General features: G+C 43.5%; 1 protein-coding gene across 2 annotated transcripts in view; it reads right to left on the reverse strand.

The window, feature by feature from the left end:
• The window catches only part of SH3RF3 (SH3 domain containing ring finger 3), a 372,049-nt gene that overhangs the window by 179,089 nt on the left and 171,539 nt on the right, over positions 1–21,421 (reverse strand). The window contains exon 2 of one of the 2 annotated variants that reach the window (XM_042981038.1): positions 5,393–5,404. The exons of the other annotated variant lie outside the window; for it this stretch is intronic. Within the exon in view, the coding sequence (XP_042836972.1) occupies positions 5,393–5,404 (12 nt within the window). The remainder of the gene's footprint in view (positions 1–5,392; positions 5,405–21,421) is intronic. 2 annotated transcript variants of the gene reach the window in all.

Here is a 21,421-nt window from a genome sequence, read left to right on the forward strand (position 1 = left end):
AGAGATGTATGTAAAATAAATCATTACCTATATGCAGCACATTGAAGTCGGTAGGTATTATGGAGGAAAAACATCCAGAAGAGAATGGGAAGTGTCAATGGGGCTTGGAGTTTGCAATTTTAAATTCAGTCCAGGTTCTGGGGGAAGCACCCCAGGAGAGGAGGACACAGGCAATGCCTGGGTGATATTCCTGGCCTAGAAAAATTCCTCTGCTCACACTCAAATCAGTTTCTTCCTGACGCAAAAAGAGGAGAGAGAAGAGGGGCAGAGGGGAGGAGGCAGGGAAAAAAGGCTGGGAAGCTGCTAACTGATGACAAATGAGCTCTTTTGATGGCTAATTCCTGAGTCTTGCTCTGGCACACAGCCCTGTGGGGCAGAGGGAAGATCTGTGCACAGCATCAGGGGATGTCAGCTTCATGAACCTAAACACTAGCACTCCTGATGCTCCAGGAAACAGAGATCCAGGCACAGAGCATGGAGAGAAGGAAGAAACTATCCTCTGGTCATCAGGATACAGAGCATCTTCTTGTGCTCCAGAGAAAAGCTGAGGAGCCCTTTTTGGATTTTGGTCCAAAGTCAACACAGATGCTACAAGGATTCCAAATGCCTGGCTTTTCACACAAGGCTTAGAACCGGCTAATACATGGCATGACCTCTATTCAGCACATATTTACCAGGCACTCCTTTACAACACACGATGCAAGCAACACAGAGACAAGTGACTGAAAGACCCTAAGCAAGAAATTCACAGTACCTTCACACAGAGCCTATTTGTTGATGGGAAGCAGGGTGAGATCACAAACACACACACACACACACACACACACACACACACACACACACACACACCCCTCTCAGGAGGGCTGGGGAGTGATGGTGTCTATTTGCCATTCTGAGTACACAATCTGAAATATCTACCTTTATCCATCCATTGTTCCATCCGTCGCTCCATCCATCCATCCAGGGACTACGTGAGATAGTAGAGATATAACAGTTTAAGGGCTGACATACTCCCCATTCTCACAAAGTTTGTGAGGAAGATGGAATATTTATGTAGATTAATAATATACATAACATAATGACTTTAAAGAATCTACAAGATAAAAGTCTTGGATACTTCTGAGACATGCCACATAGGAGGCAAAAAAAAAAAAAAAAAAAAAGAGAGGTAAGTGACAGAGATAGGCATGAGGAGAAGTTTACCATTTTTCTTTAGCTTTGCAACAACACTTGAAATGCAAACCAAAATTGAGGAAAAGGCAACATTCTTCTTTCTGTGGGCCACTAAGTTTGGCAGACTTACCACACACATTCCATTATGACAGAAACTGGGCACAAAACATTCTTTCCAGCACTTTCCCTCAGAGTACCTCCTCAGCTGGCCCAGAGTGGGAGAAGACAGATAGCCTATACATATATCACATATGCAACTTTTTAATTTTTTTAACCATTTGCTTCATGTAGATGAAATTACATATTTCTTAAGGGCCAGGAATGTTGTCTTCTCATGGCCTCCCTTTATCAATGCCTGGCTCAAACACTAGAGATCCAAGAACCCATTGGAAAATGTTGTGGTTTATCTAGACCCAAAGTTAAAAGGCTCTCCAGAGAGACTTTTGGAAATCATTCATTTCATATAACTTTCTTCTTTGTCACACTCTATATAGTGCAAAACTGCCTAAAGATGTCAGAACAGGTGGGTTGAAGGTGGGGGCTGGGCCCATGTATGGTAAGAAAAAGTACCTATTGCCTAGTTTGTGTCAGGCTCCTACAATTTATTTCACTTTCCTTTCTGCTGTCTTGCATCTCAGCTTTAAATCAAGCTGAGCACAGTCCTCGTGTAGGCCTTGGAGAGGTGTAAACATCTCTGCTGAAGCTTCCTGTGCTGGGCTTGGCCTGTCAGCTAGGACTAGGCTGAATGGGCCATCCATCTCAGAAACATGCCAGAGGAAGGCTGGGCTGTGGGGGGAGGGGACAGGCACAGGTTCTAGTCATGACCTCAAACCCTTTGTTTTTACTCCCAGGGCAAAGAATCTAATGATTTACACCCATTGGAAGAGTCTTAGTGAAGATCCCTTCCTGCAGATCAACCTTATTCTTTGGGTCCAGAAGTGTTCCTCATGGGGACCTGTTCTCCATGCCAAAGCCCTTTTATCAGGAGTTCATCTTTTAGAAATCTCCAGGATGGTTCTCAGATGGAAAAATTTAGAGACAATCCACAACGCGTGGTCAGTGACTGGGCCTAGAAGTTAGCGGCACAGAGCAGGGTGAAATGCCAACAAATTGTGGGCAGGCAGCATTATGAAAGAAGCTAGAAAAACAGTGAGAGGAACACGTTTTCAGGGGGAAAGAGAGGTAAAGGAAGAGGACAAGTCTGGCCACAAGAAATGTGGTCACTTGTACTGTCTCTGTGGACATGTGACCAAATCCCCAGGGAGACAACAGAGACCAGTAAGGATGTGGGAGGAAGGAGGGGCACATTCTTATCATGACCACTCCATTAACATCCTGGAGCAGGCTCAGGTCACCATCCCTGGGTCAGAGGGTAGAGACAGGAACAGGGAGCTCACATGTTTGATGTTCCCACATTCCAACTCTGGATGGCATTTAGTGCTCATGTCAACGACTGTCACCTCCTTGCCACCAGAGTGGTCATGCGTTTCTCTGGTTCACACACACACACAGATTTGGGGATGAGAATTATGCTGCCAGATCAGAGGACAATGTACAACCAATAACCTAAATAGACAACAGTCATACACCAAAATCTATTTCTGGACTTCCATTTCTATCAATACCACCATCTAAGCATCCTGGACAACCCTCCAAACTGAAAAACTAAAATGCTAGATTAAAAAGAACAAAGACCATCTTTAAAATGAATTGCTGATCAAAAACAATGAAATCTTGCCATTTGCAACTATGTGGATGGAACTAGAGGGTATTATGCCAAGCAAAATTAGTCAAAGACAAATATCATATGACTTCACTAATATGAAGACTTTAAGATACAAAACAGATGAACATAAGGTAAGGGAAGCAAAAATAATATAAAAACAGGGAAGGGGCAAAACATAAGAGACTCTTACATATGGAGAACAGAGGGTTACTGGAGGGGTTGTGCAAGGGGGGATGGGCTAAATGGGTAAAGGGAGTTAAGGAATCTACTCCTGAAATCATTGTTGCACTATATGCTAACTAACTTGGATGCAAATTTAAAAAATAAAAAATAAATTTAAAAAATGCATTGCTGAAATTGGAGGTTCACCTCCTAGGAACTGTTCTTGGAAAAAACAAACAAGTAAAGAAACAAATCAAATCAAATCAGTTTACAGGAAACACAGGGGATACAGGAACATGATACATAATAGCACAAGGATGTAACCAGCAAAGTCAAGACCATGGGAGTTCCACAGGACAACTAGGTTTCTTCAACGTATCAGTGGCATGAAGAGGCAGTGGGAACTGTTGGGTGAAAAGGACCAGAAGAGAATATCCAGTGCACATGTTGATTTTGTTAGGATGTCCTTGGAACCACAGTAGAGGGGACGGCCATCTTGCCAGCGCAACCCAACGAAAAGCCCCTAGCGGCGCACCAGAACGAACTGAAGGTCAACCAATCACCAGCAACAGCACGACCTGACGTGAAAAAGGCCCACCCGGACCTAAATGCGGAACGCTGCAGCTTAAAAACCCTACCCCACCACACCCGGGCGCAACTTCCCTGACTCCTCTCTCTCTCTCCCCTTGAGTCACGGAACCTCGCCCAAGACCTTAGCTCCCAATAAAGCCTTTGACTGATAAAATTTTAGTTCTTGACTCTTACCTTTACCCTAGCCTATGCCTGACCCTAACAAATTTATTTCAGAAAAACAAAGAAGCCATTTTAGAGACTATCTGGGAAATTTGCACATGAACGATTTTAGGGAATTATTGTTAATTCTGAAAAGATATGATGATGGGGGTGGGAGGGGGAGGGGAAAGTGGGTGATGGGCATTGAGGAGGGCACCTTTTGGGATGAGCACTGGATGTTGTATGGAAACCAATTTGACAATAAATTTCATTAAAAAAAGATACTATGATGATATTGTAGTTACGTGTTTTTTAAGACTTCAGGGCACCTAGGTAGCTCAGTCAGTTAACCATCAAGCTCTTAACTTCAGCTCAGGTCATGATCTCATGGTTGGTGAGATTGAGTCCTGTTCTGGGTTCTGTGTGGACAGTGCAGAGCCTACTTGGGATTCTCTCTCTCCTCTCTCTCTCTACCCCTTCCCCGTTCTCTCTCTCCCAAAAATAAATAAATAAATAAACATTAAAATAAAAGACTTCATCTGTTGGAGAAACATACTGATGTATTTACAGGTGAAGTGATATAATGCTTGAAATTAGCTTTGAAAGATTACACACACATACAACACACAAACTGGAGGGAGATATGAAACAAGATGAGCAAACGCTGATAAACTATGGATGTTGGATATATGGGGTCGTTCTACTAGACCCTCCACTATTGTGTATGTTTGAAAGTATCTACAATAACAAGAGAAAGAAATACATGGCTGAGCTGACACAAAGAAGGATTATGCAAAGGTCAAGAGTGAACCCCGGAACCCCAGGAAGAGAGCACCAAAGCTGTTTTACTGCGAGGTTTCTGCTGAACTGTTTTGATGCTGGAGAGCAGTAGGCTGTGAAGTCTTGGCTCCACTCACAGCAGGATGTCTACTCAGAGCTACCTAAGAAAGTTTGGCTAATAGGCGCCCCCCTTAGTAGAAGCAAGAATGAAAAACACGCCAGCTGCACTGAAAGCTCTGATCTCCTAAAAACAAGATTTGCCAGTTGACTCCATCAACGTATAAAAAAAACATAACACGTCATGTCTAATCTGGGTATTCCAGGCATAGAAGATTGGTTTAAAATTAGAAAAATTACTCATTTGTCACACTGAAGATTGAAAGGCAAAAAACATTCCATCTCAAAAGTTTTTTTTTTAAAAAATCATTTAACAAAATTCAAATTTGACTTTTCATTTAAAAATAACCTCTGAGGGGCGCCTGGGTGGCTCAGTCGGTTAAGCGTCGGACTTCGGCTCAGGTCACGATCTCGCGGTCCATGAGTTCGAGCCCCGCGTCGGGCTCTGTGCTGACGGCTCAAAGCCTGGAGCCTGTTTCAGATTCTGTGTCTCCCTCTCTCTCTCTGACCCTCCCCCGTTCATGCTCTGTCTCTCTCTGTCTCAAAAATAAACGTTAAAAAAAAAAATTTAAAAATAACCTCTGAATAAACTGAATCAGAGAAAAACGTCCTTAACCTGATAAAGAATATCAACAAAACCACCACAACAAACCCCAAGCTGAGTGGGGAAATCTTGAATACGGTACCTCAAAGATCAGGAACAAGGCAAGGATGCTGTTTACATCACTCCTATTCAAGACTGCACTGGGGATGCCATCAGACAAAAGAGAAAGGGGGAAAGATTGGAAAGGAAGAAATGAAACTACACTCATTTGTAGATGGTATGATCGATCATCTATGTAAAACCCAAAATTACTACCCAGAAATGATTAGAATTAATAAGATTTGCAAGGTTTTTGGATACCACCACCAAAATATAAAAGTCAACTGTTTTTCTTTTTTCTCTTTTTTAAGTTTTCTTATTTATTTTGAGAGACAGAGAGAGGGGGTGGGTAGGGGCAGAGAGAGAGTAAGAGAGAGAGAATACCAAGCGGGCTGTCAGCGCAGAGTCCAATGAGGGGCTCAAACTCATGAACTGTGAGATCATGACCTGAGCTGAAACCAAGAGACAGACACTTAAATGACTGAGCCACACAGGTGCCCCATCAACTTTTTCTATACATAATTAACAAGCAGTTAGAGCACAGAATTTCTAAAAATACTTTATATTTTTCTTGCTGTTATAAATTGTACTAGTAATAAATTTAACAAAAAATGTGCATTCCCTTCATGGAGAGTATTATGAAATTTTACTGAAAGACATTAAAGATAAACAAATTGAGAGTAGTACTATGTTTTTGAGTAGAAAGTTTCAGAAAAGCTGCAATTTTGTCTCTAATGTATAGTTCAAATGTATTTCTAATGTAAATCTCAACAATTTTGAAGTACTTGGCAAGATTCAAAATATATAGAGACAGCAAAGCCCTTTGTCCAACTAGATATCAAGGCTTTAAATAAGTTACAGTAATTATGAACATATAATGTAATCAGGAATAGACAAATGGATGGAAGGAATGGCCCCGGTCCAGAAAAAGCACCACACAAAGATGACCTGATTTATGAGCACGGGTACTACAGATCATGCAGAGGAAGCCTAAGCTATTTAATAAATGGTGTTGGCAAAACTGGATTATCTATGTAGGGGAAAAAATGGTCCTCTACCTCATGCCATATAAAAAATTATTTCTAGACGAATTAAAGTCTTCAATATGAAAAGCAAGTCTGTGAAACTTTTAGAAGTTAATGTTAAGGCTCCAGGGTAGGAAAAGATGTTTCTAAATAAGACCCAAAACATTCACCATAAAAGAAAATGTGCTCACGGGTGCCTGGGTGGCTCAGTCGGTCAAGTGTCCAACTTCGGCTCAGGCGTGATCTCACAGTTCATGGGTTCGAGCCCCACATCAGGCTCTGTGCTGACAGATCAGAGCCTGAAGCCTGCTTTGGATTCTGTGTCTCCCTCTTTCTCTGGCCCTCCCGTTCTCATGCTCTCTCTCAAAAATAAATAAACACTAAAATTTTTTTTAATTTAAAAAGAAAATGTGTTCAGTTCAACAACATCAAAATTTTAGAAAATATCTATTCATCAAAGGACACTAAAAAGAAAGGAAACAGCCAATCCACAAACTGGAAGAAGATATTTACAACACATTCCAAAGCAAGGTATTTGCACTGAGAACAGATAAATAACTCAGCAGCCACACTGTGGTTAAGAGCAAACTCATGCCAGGTTCAGTTCCTGCCCTGCTCTTACCAGCTGGGGCCTGAGTAAGACACTGCATCTGCCCCGCAGACTCCTTACTTGCGAGGCAGATGTCACGGTAGTAACACCTACTCCACTGGGAAGGATAAAAACAGATTATATATCCAAAACTACTTAGAACAGTGGCAACAGGGTAAACACTAGATAAATATAACCTACCTTCAAGGAAAAGAGAAGTAACTCCAACAGGCATTATATAAAGACAAACACAAATGGCCCATAAACATATGAAAACATAACAGCACTGGTAATCAGAGATTTGTAAATTACATGTCATTTGACATCCACTAGACTGGCAAAAATTAAAAAGTCTAACATCAAGTGTTGGCAAGGGGTAGAAAGGAGTGTCTGCCACCAATCTAAGTGGGAGTGAAGAAGTGCTCTCTTGCCTGGCTACCAGTTCCAAAGAAACCAGCCCTGTGTTCTCTAGAGAAAGGATGCACTTCTATGTATACATCAAAAAACCAGAAGCAACAAAAATGCCCAACAACTGTAAAGTGGGCAATGTGTGATACACTCAAATCATGGAGCACTATCCTGTAGAAAGATGAGTGAACGAGATCTGCAGGTGTCGACATAGCTGATTCTTTGCTGGGTGGAAGAAGCAAGTCACAGAAGAACACACAATGATTCTAAGAATATCACATTCAGCACGAGGCAAAGCTACTTAAAACTAAAGAAACTATTCAGAAACACATACACACATATTCTTAAACACTTCTGCCACCAAAGAAAAGCAAAGGCGACAGTAAAAGAACAGGAAAAGCCACCTGAAGAGCCCCCAAGTCTCAACGTTTATCAACTGGATGGGAGACACACTGATGCATGTTATATTATCACTCCTTAAACTGTGTCCACCTTCACAGACTTCCATGCATATATTTCACAATAAAAATATTGTTAAAATGAAGTATAAAGACTATTCATTTCTAGTCTAAGTGCCACACACACTTCAACCTTCCATGAGCTTCTCATCAGGAGTGATTTGCAATGAAAGCCTACAAGGTTCATGTTCAAATCAGTGACACTGTGGAACAGAAGTAACAAGGAGGGAGGGCAGTGGGAACCGGAAGCCTATACACTGCTCTGGGCCAGCAGCATGCGACACACTCAGAGGGGGTCACTGGAGGAACAGGTGGAAATATCTGGCCTGCAAACCAGATTAGTGGGGACACGGGATAAAGGCTGTTTATAAATACTCTAATTAAAGTGTCATCATATAAAAGATTGGGACAAACTACATTGTAGAGAGTGGTCTGCAGGACAGAGCCCAGACCACCTAGGTGGATGTTACAGGCAGACTAGGAATCCTTATCAAAAAGAAACTTCTAGCAGCCAGAGTGGAGAATACAATGGGCTGCCTCTGGAGGGAGTGAGTTCTAGGATCCAATCCAATATGGAAGAGACAATTGGGGATTTATAAAGGGGACTGGGCCACTGGGGGCTGGGGGCAGAGGAGACTAAGAAAGTAAACAGAGTAGGAGATCCCTGAGATCCCTTTCAGGCTCTATGCAAACTGACCCACCCTCACTCCTGTGATACCAGCTGCAGGGATGGAGTAGGGTGCTGAACTCAGGAAAATTAAAGACTAGTGCGTTGTTTCCGAGCACTGTAGAGGAAATATGGCCAAGAACCCCCACACTGACCTCCAGAGCCTGGTAAGAGTCATCACATCCCTCTTTCTAGCCTCTAGAAAAAACAAAACACAAAACCCACAAACACATTCTTAAAACATTTCTTAATGCAAGCCAAAGGCCTGTCCCAGAATAGCCATTTCCTTGCCAAGGTTGTGGGACTACATTTTTCTGAATGAGTCATTACTGTTTAGGAATGGGAAGAGGAGAGAGTTTGGGGAACTGACATCTCACTGTTGCTTCCAGGAGATGGTGTGCCAACATGCACGCATGTACAGACACTGCATTAGTTCAAACACACTGCATACTAAGGGAAGAAGAGGGCTGTTCCTCAGAATTAGAAGCAGATTTGTATCAGGCTCTGTTCCCATCTGTACATTCATCCTCTCCTAGTATCACTGGTGTACACACAGCATTGTAATTTTCACCTACATTGCTACCAGAAAGCATCAACAGCTTCTCCACAAGGAATTCCAGGCTAAAAAACCAACTTTGCTTCCCTAAAAGACCATCTCCAAAGGACTAATTAGCACTTTACAAATATTAGTCGATGATCAAATATTATTAGACGATCAACATGGCTTTCCTTCCAAAGGTAAGTGGTGACTGCAACCTCCATTATTATTTTAAAATCTAAAAGATTAATCAAAACCAGTTCACACCCTCAAAGATGGCTATAACCATAAAGGCAGGCAACAGGAAATGTCATCAAGGATGTGGAAAAACCAGAACTCTCATACTTTTCTGGTGGTGAAACGGTATAGCCACTCTGAACAAGGCTGGCGATGCCTCGAATCATTAAACAGAGCTACCAAATGACCCAGTAATTCTACTCCTAGATCTGTGAAAACCTGTCCCCATCAACTTGCACACGAATATTCACAGCAAAACCACCCACAATAGTCAAAAAGTAAGAAAACCCAAATGCCTGTCCACTGGTGAGTGGATAAACAAATGTGGTATAACCACATGATGCATTATTATTATTTGACTATAAACAAATGAAGTGAGCTATGTCACAACCAGGATGAACTTTAAAAATACTATGTTAAGTGAAAGAAATCAGGCCACATATCATCTAATCTCATTTATATGAAATGTACAGAATACACAACTTCACAGAGACAGAAAACAGATTAGTGGTTTCCAGGAGCTGAGGGGACAGGGAACAGGAAGCGTCTGCTGCTGGGCATGGGGTTTCCTTTTGAGGTGACAAAAATGTTCTGGAATCAGCAGTGGTAGTTATACTAAAGACTACTTAAAAACATTAAGATACAAACTTAAAAAAAAAAACCAAAAGGTTAGCACTCTGAGATATTTGGGGACCTAAGAGAACAACAATCACTACCTTGCATAAAACAGGTTAACAGTTTGGAGCAACGTCTTCATGTCCACTATCTCTTCCAAATTTTACCACCACTTGTAGGAGGGTGGGAGCCCAGCCCAGCCATCATGGTTCTTGTCACTTCCTCTGGTTCCTGCTAGAAGCACGTAAGGACACCCACAGGTAAACCACATGGGCATACAGGGTTCACTAGCCCCTAGTGCAGAAGCACATGAAGTCAGGTCACACTGGAGACCACTACATTGGGGGCTTCAGTTTTTTGCCCACCCACCACCACTTATGATATTCTTCCTGGAGAGAGAGGCAGGGCTACAAATTATTAGCAGGGAATACACATGGATAGTTTATTTTTTTTTTAAATCTCACTGAACATCCTTTAGGGTGACAATCCTGATGGCCCCCTGGCTCTTCTTCCCACTTCAGAAGCACACACTTCCCCATTCCTCCCCTGGCATTGAGAATGGAAGCTAAGGCCTCTCTCTGGAGTGCATTCTGTGAGCTCAAGCACGGCCAGCAGAAGCAGCAAGATCTCTGCAAGTTCCCTCCTGTCTGTGCTGTAACATTTTAATGAAACAACCCCGGGGGTAAAATGATAAAGACACTGACATGGTACAAGAAAATCCCTCTGCAACACAGCTTAACAGCCGTGCCCACATCCCACACTTAGCTTTTTTATGATGTCTGCCTACTCTCATTAAATTCCAATCTAGCCAGGGAAAAGTCACCTCTTGGCCTCATCTTAACATTACAAGAGTTGTGCATGGAACTTTAATTGATGGCAATAAAGCTGTCTGCCCATATCCTAACGTGGTGAGATACATAGACACCAAAAGCCCGATTTCCAAGCTGGAGAAGGGTCCTCATTTGAATTCTTATCTGTTGAAAAACCAAAGAATGAGCTGACAGTCTACCCCTTAATGAATTAGAAATCACTTATGTGGGTACCCTTTGTGCTCAGTTAATACATCCTTTTTAAAAGGTTATTTCTGCACTGGATTCGTCCTTTCACATTCGACTGGAGGCTACTGCAGATTTATTCATTCAGCAAATTTATTCTTGCAGTAGCTCTCAAAAATCAGCACACACTATTATACAGCACAGGCTCCATTTGTGAAATTATTTATAGCCTTATTTAGAAAGCTAAGCTTCCTTAAGACTGACAATTTTATTGGCTGACTTAAGCGCAACTCCAAGGCAAGGAGCGCTTGCACTTCTTAGCTCAGGATCCTGGGCTCCTGCCATACCTTTCAAGGCCAAGGTTGCCCTTGGGAGCCACTTCACAGGTTTGGCTTTGCCTATGCCTGGTCTGGCTGCCATCAGACTAGGTAGGTTTACGGAGGAGGATGTGGATTTAGGACTTCAACAGGAAACGCAAAATACACAAAGTTCTGCTACAAAGGGAGAAAGGGTTGCTATTATTTGGGGATTCCAGGCTGTTAGAAGCCATGCCAGGTATTCTGTCTACCTATCTGTCCTTCTCTCCCTCACCCTTTACCTTCTCTTCCTTCTCCTCACATTCTCTCCCTCTGCCCTTCACTCACTTCCCTTCTTTCCTTACCCTGCCTTCCAGTTGTCAAGGTGATAAAAACAAACAAAGAAGCAAACAAACAACAACAACAACAACAACAACAAAAAGACCATGAGCCATCCATTCCTTGAAATGTGGTATTTGCTTCAATACTGAATTATCAGGACTGATCATCTTCAGAGCTGAGACCTGCCAGAAAATGGCAGATGTCCTTCACAGAAGTCCTGAAGTCCTGACCACACCAGGGCGTTAAGTAAACTATGGTAATCCACTGGAATTTGACCAGAACTTTGAGATTCTCATGGCCAATCTTTGATGTCCACATGTGACCGACCCCTTACTCACACATTTCTTCCAGCATTCATGATGGTAGTTGGAAGTAGACCCACTCCCCTCTAGAAATCTGTCTTTCCTTGAGTTGCATGGCAGGGGGCCAAGGTTGACATCTGTTACACATTTATTCATATTTACCGTATCTGTGCTGCCACAAGAGGGTTTTATCTAGACAAGACTTCTAAATTGGCTTGGCAACGTTTAATCCTCTATTGATTAGTCTTATGTCCTATAATCCATCCAGTCATTGAAGAGTGTTTGTCAAATTTCTATTTTAATAAAAACCCCAATAACAACATTTCCCTTCCTTTGTTAAATGGAAACAAAGCAAAATCTAATTTTTAAAATACTGTAAGCAGATAATCAAAATTTGACAACTATATGCCCTGACTCAACTAATTTCCACTTCAAATGTTTCTAATCCATGCTGGCTTTGGCAATGAATGATGTTCTGGAGACAGGAAGAGGCAATTTGAATGCCACATTTGCTCTACCAATTTACTAAATTAAGTGGCAAGATAGTGAAGGCATGGCTTTTCGATGAGAACAATCTAATTACACATGAATCCAAGGATATAAGGTTGGAGCTCCATTAGTTTTTAAATATTTATTTATTTATTTTTGAGAGAGAGACAGAGAAAGCATAAGAAGGAGAGGGACAGAGAGAGAGGGAGACAAAGGATCTGAAGTGGGCTCTGTGCTGACAGCAGTGAGCCCAATGCAGAGCTCGAACTCACGACGTGAGATCATGACCTGAGTCAAAGACACTTAACCAACTGAGCCATCCAGGCACTCCTGGAGTTCCATTTTTGACTGCATGCCTCAAAGAATGCATAGAACAGCAGAAAAACATTTGAGAGATATGTTCATGCACCTCAGTGTCTTGTGTGTTCACGTGTCTTTCTTTCATGAATACGATTTCTTATTATTAATACTTGGTAATATTCATTAAATTGCTATAACTTCTCGTTAATAGCTGCCATTCTTGGGAAACAATCATAGATGCATTACATACATCCTAATCCTCATTTTTTAAACCCCAGCAAAGCAGGCAATATTATCCTCATTTTACAGATCAAAGGTTCAGGAATATTGAGAAAACTGTATACATACAGTCAAAGAGGACAGGGATTTAAATCCAAGTCTGGCACTAAACTCCATGGTCATTGGTCATCCCACTGGATCATTCTGCCCCTCTACACACGCTCAGCAGAGTACCGTGCCTAGAGAGCTTGATTTTCCTCCAGAAATAAATTAATTTGCATGGCACTGCTTACTCACCTGTAGCATCTGCCTCTATGTTGACATTTTATAGGAGTGGAATACCAATAATCTCATATGAACAATACTTTTGTATATTGTGCATCAAAGAGCTAGAATCAATAACTGATTCTGGTGATTTAGTAAGCAGAGAGTTTAGATATTCTGATTAGGTTGGGACAGGACTAAAGTGCTCCCAGAAAACAAATGCGGATCTGATAGGTAGAATAACCTCCTTTTTATAGCATGTAAACTGGCCTTGGATTCAAAAATGCAGGGGAAGCTGTGACTCATTGCTGAGAATGTGAGTAACGTGGTCCTGCAGCTGGAGCTGTTCTACCAGCAGGAAAGATAGCCTTGTGCTCCCTGTGGTTATACCTGACATCTCATATGCTGCCTCTCCAGTCCAGGAGGACACTAGCAGCTATTCAGAGAACAGGAAGGAAATCTCTCCTCTGGGTTGTCACGTGGCCCCTCCCCATAGGACCAGCCCTCCAGAGATAGCCACACCAGCAGGGGCCAGCACGATGGATAATGGTGAGGAAAACTGGGCAAAGAGAACAGTCACCTTCATTCCACAAACATACTCTGCAGGCTTATGGTTGCATGCATTCCAGTCCTCACCAAAATCCCATATAAGAGAGGCAATGGCACAGTGCTGGCAGTGTCTATGAAGACACGACCACAGGGAAAGCTTGAAGGGAGGGCGACACAGGCAAACAACAGCCTGAGAAATCAAAGATGCCTTCACAGAGCAGGGGACATGTGAAGTTTTGAAAGATGAGTAGAGGTCTGCCAGGTAGAGGGGAAGGGTGAACATGGAAGAAAGAGCTTGGCCATCAAGCACATATAATAGGGAATGAGAGGCAGAGATGCAAAGACTTAAGGGGTAGTCCTCAGGTCTGAAGGAATTATGTCATAAAGTGCGACCGGGTAATGCAAAACAACTCATTTGAAAACAATCCCAAGGCTATTTTATTTAATTGTGTGGGGTGGAGAGGCCATGTTTAGCAATCAGAGTACCTATGAACTCCAAGCTAGCAGCCAGAGCACACTGTTTTTCCCCTCCTTCCAGCTTGCTGGAAGTGGGAGGTGCTAGCCACCTGAAATTCCAGTTAGCACAAACATCCTTTCCCCATCCCAGAGGCTTGGTTCCACTGAAAATTTAAATGGGCAGAGCCCCACTGAAAATTTAAAATGGAAGGTGCTCACAGTACCTGGGTGGCTCAGCTGGTTAAGTGTCCAACTCTTGATTTTGGCTCAGGTCACAATCTCACAGTTTGTGAGTTTGAGCCCCACATCTGGCTCCATGCTGACAGCACAGAGCCTGCTTAGGACTCTCTCTCTCTGCCTGTCTCCCATTCATGACTTCGCTCTCGCTCTCTCTCTCTCTCTCTCTCTCTCTCTCTCTCCCCCTCTCTCACCCTCTCTCAAAATAAAAATAAAACACTTAAAATGGAAGCTGTTCAAGTTGGGACCTGTCATTTCCCTCTTTAACCCTTAATATACATCAGAGGAGATTTCTACATCCTAAATGAAAGGAAAATGGGACCAATGTGATAACTAGCTCTTGCTCTCCCAAGGGGACAGAAATGCCTCCTTTGCCTGGCTGGAAAAAGCTTGAAGGTGGATGAGGGGAGGAAGGATCTGGCTGGAATGTCTGGGACAGAGGAACAGGCCAGGCCCAGAAGCAAGCCAGCCACATCATTTGGCTCTGGCCAGGCTTCCCCAAGTTGACACATTTTAAAAAGAGGGGAGGGGGATAAAGCTAATGTTTAAAACCAACACGCACAATAAGAGAAGATCAGGGTGGAGAGGAACTTTCTGCCCTAGAACAAGCCCATGGGGTTGCTTTTTTGCCATGTGGGCTCCTTCCATTTGGGCATGGGAAACATGTATCCTTCTAACCAATAAGTTGCAGGAGAGGAAAAGCAAAGTGCTTGTAAATGCAAGCTCTAGGCCCTGGACATTTAAAGGGGAGCACTGGGTGTTCTGTGGGTCTCTGCTGGGCCTGCAGGCAGACATAGTGAGGACCCTTTGTCTCTTTCCACCCACTGCCTTCACTGGCTCAGGAGAAGGGGAAATAAATGTAGAATTTGTATCAGGATGCCATAGGGACCAATTCTTTCTCAATTCCAAATAACGCAACAAGCTTAACACCCTTGGGCCTTGCAAAATTGTACTGCTGTCACTATTTAACATCTATAGGATGACAGCCAAGAGTGAGGTACAGGAGAAGGAACCAAGACACACCCTCAGGCAGGGTGGGGAGCTCCTGATCTGCATTCAGCCAGGAGTGGTCACTGTGCCTGCAGCTGCTGGACTAGGCAGGGCAGACACCACAGACCTGGCACCGCTCATAGAACAGAGACACAACTCACTCTCCCAGCTTTCATCCCAGCCAGATGAGTGCTTTTGATCTGTTCTGGAACAGAGACTTTAAATAAGGATGTTCTCAGAGAAGTTCTGAAGTAAAATTTCACTGCATATTTAATCCATTTGGATGCCAGTTGGGTTTGATTCCAGAATCCTTCCTCTTTCTTCTCAGGCCACTCTGCCTTTGAGAGAGGGGCGGTCTCAGGCCAGGCTAATGGGGGCTCACCTATTATACTCTGTCTTGAGGTGGGATGGTAGCATGCACAAGCACCAGCACCTGAGCATCCCCTGGCAGCTGTCCAGGGCAGCACCAGTTTCTGACCAGAGCAGATTCAGTTCCCACTTCCTGGGGACCCCGATCTCCCCAACCAAGCTAAAGAAACAAATGCTGCTCCCTGAATGCTGTCATGCGTATAACTCCCACTAGAGTCTGGCAATAGGCACCTTGTCTTTGAACCAATACACGCCACAAGAGCAAGATCCGGTTGTCTAACATCTATCTTTATGCCACCAATTCCAAAACACAGAGCTCAAAAGTGCTGTGATTCAATCACTGACAAATGAGTATTTTGAGAGCAATCCTGACTTCCTCCCCCCTTAACACAATTCTCTCTTAATCAACTGGCACTCAGTGGTACTCCTTCTTCGTAGATGGCATGTGCAATAAACCGGCAAAGAGCAAACATTCAGGAATAGATTTTCAGTGTCTGGGAGGTATGAAGCCAGTCACGCTAGGAGGAACAAGCGAATGGAAATACTCCCAAACATCTGGGGCTGTGCTTCAAATTTCAAAGTGATTCTTCTGCTTGCACAACTTTACAATCTTGGCATTTGCCAAATGCTTATGTTTTGCTTAATCTGAAATTAGGCAAGGATTTCAGCTCTCACTCTCGGTATCACTTGAATGGTTTTTCCGCGTAAAGGGAGCTTTATTGTATACCGAAATTCAGCCTGCTCATGGTTTAGTAAGACAGAAGGCAACTAAGGGTCATTAGCAGCCTCATTCTTCTCCACTTTGCAGTATCTGACTTCCCATCAAACGCAGGTCTGCCCCTTGCCTGTGCCTTTGGTCAGTAAAGGCAGAAAAGCTGCCCAAGACCCCTCAGTTCTCAAGCTGAATGAGACACTGCTGGCCACACTCATCTTTCCTTTTGACCCAGACTCCATCTATTTGCCTCCCTGAGGAATCTAAACCCCAGACAGATGAGGTCCTTAAGTCCTAGCACGTACTGCCCAGTTAGTGCCAGGATACCAGGAAGGCAGGCATAAGCAGAGTGCGTGCTTCAAAAGGTTTCTTCTCAAAAGGCAGGCATCCCTCTTATTTTAATACTGTGGTATAAAAATAAGAACTAATACTATGCAACTAAAGTCATTCAAACATGGGTCAGTTCTCTTTTCTCAGGGACAAGAGCTGACAGAAACCAAAGAGGACTTTCTAACTGTCCTATACTTTAGAAATAGCATCAGAACATGGGGAGCAAAGCCTGGAAGAAACTGGACCAAAACTGAGTCCTTATTGTGACCTGGGCCAGCCACTTGCCAAACCACACCATGCAACGCTCTGACCCAGTTAGCTGGGGAAGTCGGGGGGAGTGGGGCTGGGGTGCCCTCCCTAGGACTAAATCAGACAGCTTCCTCACTGAGGTTCAACAGGTGAAGAGGGAGAGATGAGGACCCTCCTCCCTTTGCCCCTTCTCCCCTGGAATTAACTCTCCAGGACTGGGAACAGAGTCAGGGTCAATGGTGCTGACCATGGGCAAGACCTGATACAAAACCACTGTCAGCTGGTGAACAAGAACTGCCACTCCATGAATTCACCTCGCCAGAAAGCACATCCAAGTGCCCCTGTGGTCTCATGAGACCAATACTATAGAAATAGAGGATTAAAACTTACAGCCCCCCAAAACTTGAACACTGATGTATATAGTACCTTTATTCATAACTGCCCAAATTTGGAAGCACCTTTGGTAGGTGAATGGATAAACAAACATGCAGACAATGGAAAATTATCCAGCGTTAAAAAGAAACAGAGCCACAAGAGTATACGAAGAAACCATAAATGCATATTGCTAAGTGAAAAAAGCCAATCTGAAAAGGCTATATACAGTATGACGATACAGTATGATACAGTATATCCCAACTACAGGACACTCGGAAAAAGTGAAAATACAGAGAACAGTAAAAAGATCAGTGGTTTCCAGGGGCTTGGGGGGGATCAATAGGAGGATTTTTAGAGCAGTGGAAGTATTCTATATGATACTACAATGATGGAAACAGGTCATCATACATTTGTCCAAACCCATAACATGTACAACACCAAGAACCCTAATGTAAATCCTGGATGTTGGGTGACGGTGATGTGTCAATGCAGGTTCACTGATTGTAAGAAATGTACCTTCCTGGTGGGAGATGTTGATAATGGGGGAGGGTCATGTGGGGTGGGGGTGCAGGTAATGGGAAATCTTTGTACCTTCCTTTCGATTTTGTTGTGAACCTAAAACTGCCCTGTAAAACAAAGTAGATTTTTTAAAAAAGCAAAAGGTGTGGAGTCTCTAAGGTAGGCGACAAGTTCTCAGCATGCCAAGGACTGTTGCTAAAGACCACCTGTATAGCAATGGTCACAGTGACATCGACACCCATTGGTTGCTCACCTGCTACAGGCAGGGGACCAGCATCTGAAGAACCACCAAACACTGAGCCCTCTCCACCAGATGGAGGCACAGAACCAACCATTATCACATGGGAATTTCCCCAGTGCCAGCCTCAGTTCTGAATCCAGAAAAGTGTGAGCTTCACCCTTTCCTCCCCATCCTCTTCATGTCCACTACACCCTCAGAGAGAAGCCCCACAGTGATGATCACTGCTTAGCTGTGAAGAACTGCTGTGAGGGATGAAGACCAAGAAGCAAAACACTGATGGACCCTTATCCAAGCCCTCAAGTTCAACAAAACCAGCTCTGGACACCTCCTAAAGTTCCATCTTGTCCTTTCTCCTTTGAAGTCTTCATTTTTTTTCTGCTTTAGAACTGCATGCTGGAAAATTATTTTTTAATCACATCAAATCCCTAGGTATTAAAAATCTTTGCAATGTAGGCGAAAAATCTGATATATTTGTATAAAATCTCATACAGACCAAAAAAAACCCCCAAAACCTTCAAATACATCTCAAACAGTTTCCCATTCTCTAGTGTGACATGGGAGCAGAGATATACCTGCTTTGGTAATGGGTGATGTTCTGGTGGCTGGTGGCTTGGTACTTAGATCAAGTCCTGACATGAAAAAGTGAACAGCCTTCCAGGATGAGTGTGTCTGCACCAACAGAGGCTCCTCTGTGCCAATGCAGCCCAAAGCTCTTAGCTCTCTACCTCCCCAAAGGCCACAAGAGCCACATACAATGAAATGGAAGAGCACACAGATGAGCTCTGGATGGGAGAACAGCAACTAAGACAGGAGGAGCCCCTGCAGACCATGACCTGGCAAGCGTATTCTCGTGGGTAACAGTTTCTGACATCTGTGAGACACGTACTCACTGTCCCCTCTGCTCACAGGAAAAACTGACCGTTGTTTTGCATGTTTTCATCCCCAGATACTTTCTTGCTGCCTCGTAGCATAAGTGAGTGTCTTCTATAGGTAGAAGCTATCATTTTCCTCAAACTGCCCTACTGTGATAGAGGGTTATTTTGCTTTGCTTTTAATCACAAGGAGAATTTTAAGAGTCAAGGGACAAAGAATTGACCTTGCTGAGTCAATTGTTTGATGAGTATTACTCAGTTAACAGCCCAAATTTGGGGCTGGACCCAGGGCCCTTCTGCCTTATTATGGAGAGACAGACAGCCCTGAGGGACTTTGGGGTTCACACTTAGCAAAGGGAATCCTAAAGAATAAATCATAACACAAAACCTTTTGCCAATAACACTCAGTCCAGTAAAGTCTGTGGCCTTTGTCTTCATTATTCTACAGCAGTGCTGCCTCAATGGACCTGTCTGCATCAGTAAGTACCCTCTGTGTTTGCACTGTCCAATATGGCAGCCATTGCCAAGTGTGATTGGGGGCTACCTTACTGGACAGCACACCTCTGGAATGGGTGCTGGCAGTTCTAAAACTAAAGGCTTAACTGAAAATAACAGTCACACAGGGTGATGCTGTAACTTTCTCACAGTCACCAGTGGTGTTTTAGCTTTGTTCTATGTCCTACCAACACCAACAGGTCTGTGATGGGCCTGTCTAATATACTGGTAGTCCTATTCACGGACTGATTCTCCTATTCATGGGCAAAAATTTGATGCTAGTACAGTTATACCCCACATTAAACAAAACCAAGCTGGCAAAAGAATTTACAGAGTAAGAATTTGGCTGGTGAAGACGATTATTCACTTTTTAAAAAATTCATCAAATGATTCATTAAGGAGCATTTGCCTTACGCATGTAAAGAAGGAGAAATTTACAAATTTATACACAGCCTTTAAAGACCAAGCAAAGTGACAGACACATGCAAATGAAGGTGGAGACATTATTCATGAGGCGGCAGGAATAATAACGATGAATAAGTTAGCAGTTATATTCACAGGCTGGAGAAATTCCTCCCTGTAGGGAGGTAAAGGCAGAGGTCAGGCCTTGAGGGCTGACCCACTTTCCCAGTGGGGCCCTGTCCTCTAACCTCCTTCATTGCTCACCTGGCTACACCAAAGCATTATAATTGTCATTTTTAAAAGATTCATGGGATTTACCTCTTCAAAAGATCCATTCTTTGGAATCCTGAGCCACTAGGATAATTGGGGATTCATCAATTTATCTAGTTCAGGAAAAATAAATTCTTCTAAACTGTATTCCAAATACTGCTCCCTTAAATAGGCTGCCTTCCACATATATGACCCAGTGTCACTTTTGAGCCCCTGCCCTAGTTTCCTGTTATATAGCCCAGTGTCACCTATGCTTCCTCCCACCACCTCACAGCCACATCAGTAAATGCTCAGGTCTGCTGCCTTCTGCCACTGTGGTGTCCCCAAAGCCACACTGGCCCAGGTGCTCAGGAGCCCCCTGCTCCCCACAGCCTCTTCCCTCTCCTGCTGTGCCACTGCTCAGGTGGTTCTGGAACTCTTTCTGGTCACCTTCTGCCCTGCTCCAAAACCTCCACTGTCTCTCTCACACACTACAAAACAAAGTCCAATTACCTCAGTTTACATATGACGCCCCAGAGCACCTTTCTAAATGTCTTCTCCCCCATCATTCTTCAGACTCCTTTGCTTTAGCTAAGCCCACATCAAATGCTCCCAGAATGCCAAGCCCCTTTCCTCTTCTCACCTGCCACTTCTTCTGGGGTGGTGGACTCTCCATCTCTACAAATAAACTCCAATCAGCTTTCAGGCCTTAGGCAAACACCAACACCCAGAGAAAGGTGTCTATTCTGTGAGCGGGGAGAATCAATCTCTGTCCACTAACCTCCCAGAATATTTCCTTCCCACCTTTCCTGAGGATGCTAAACTTAAGAGGCAGCTGGAACTAGCTGTAGTGAGCCCTCCTGCCAGCTGGAGCCCCAGGGCTTCAACACACAGCTAAGTACATAGCCTTTCTGGGCTTCTGTCTTCTCTTTGGCAAAAGATGATAATAATGACACTTATGTCATCAGGCTATTGTGAGGGCTACCAGATACACTAAGCATCAAGGGTGGAGAGCAGTGTGGCATGTGGTAAGCACTCAGGTGTGACCTTTGGTTTCGTCTTGTATCAGTGTCTCCAATGAACACATCTTAAAATCTGACACTTCAGCTGTAGTTCTCATCCCTTGGCTGTGCACCATGATCAACTGTATTAACAACAAATGCAGCAGGAAATAGATGCCAGGCTCTGCCCTTGAGATGTGTATTTAGTTAATTTGGGATAAGGCCTGGGCATCGTCAAGAGAAAGAGAGATCCTGATACCACACCAGGGGTGAGGATGTTGGTACAAACAAGTTCCCT

The sequence above is a fragment of the Panthera tigris genome, chromosome A3 (assembly GCF_018350195.1).
Source record: "Panthera tigris isolate Pti1 chromosome A3, P.tigris_Pti1_mat1.1, whole genome shotgun sequence".
NCBI classification, from domain to species: domain Eukaryota; kingdom Metazoa; phylum Chordata; class Mammalia; order Carnivora; family Felidae; genus Panthera; species Panthera tigris.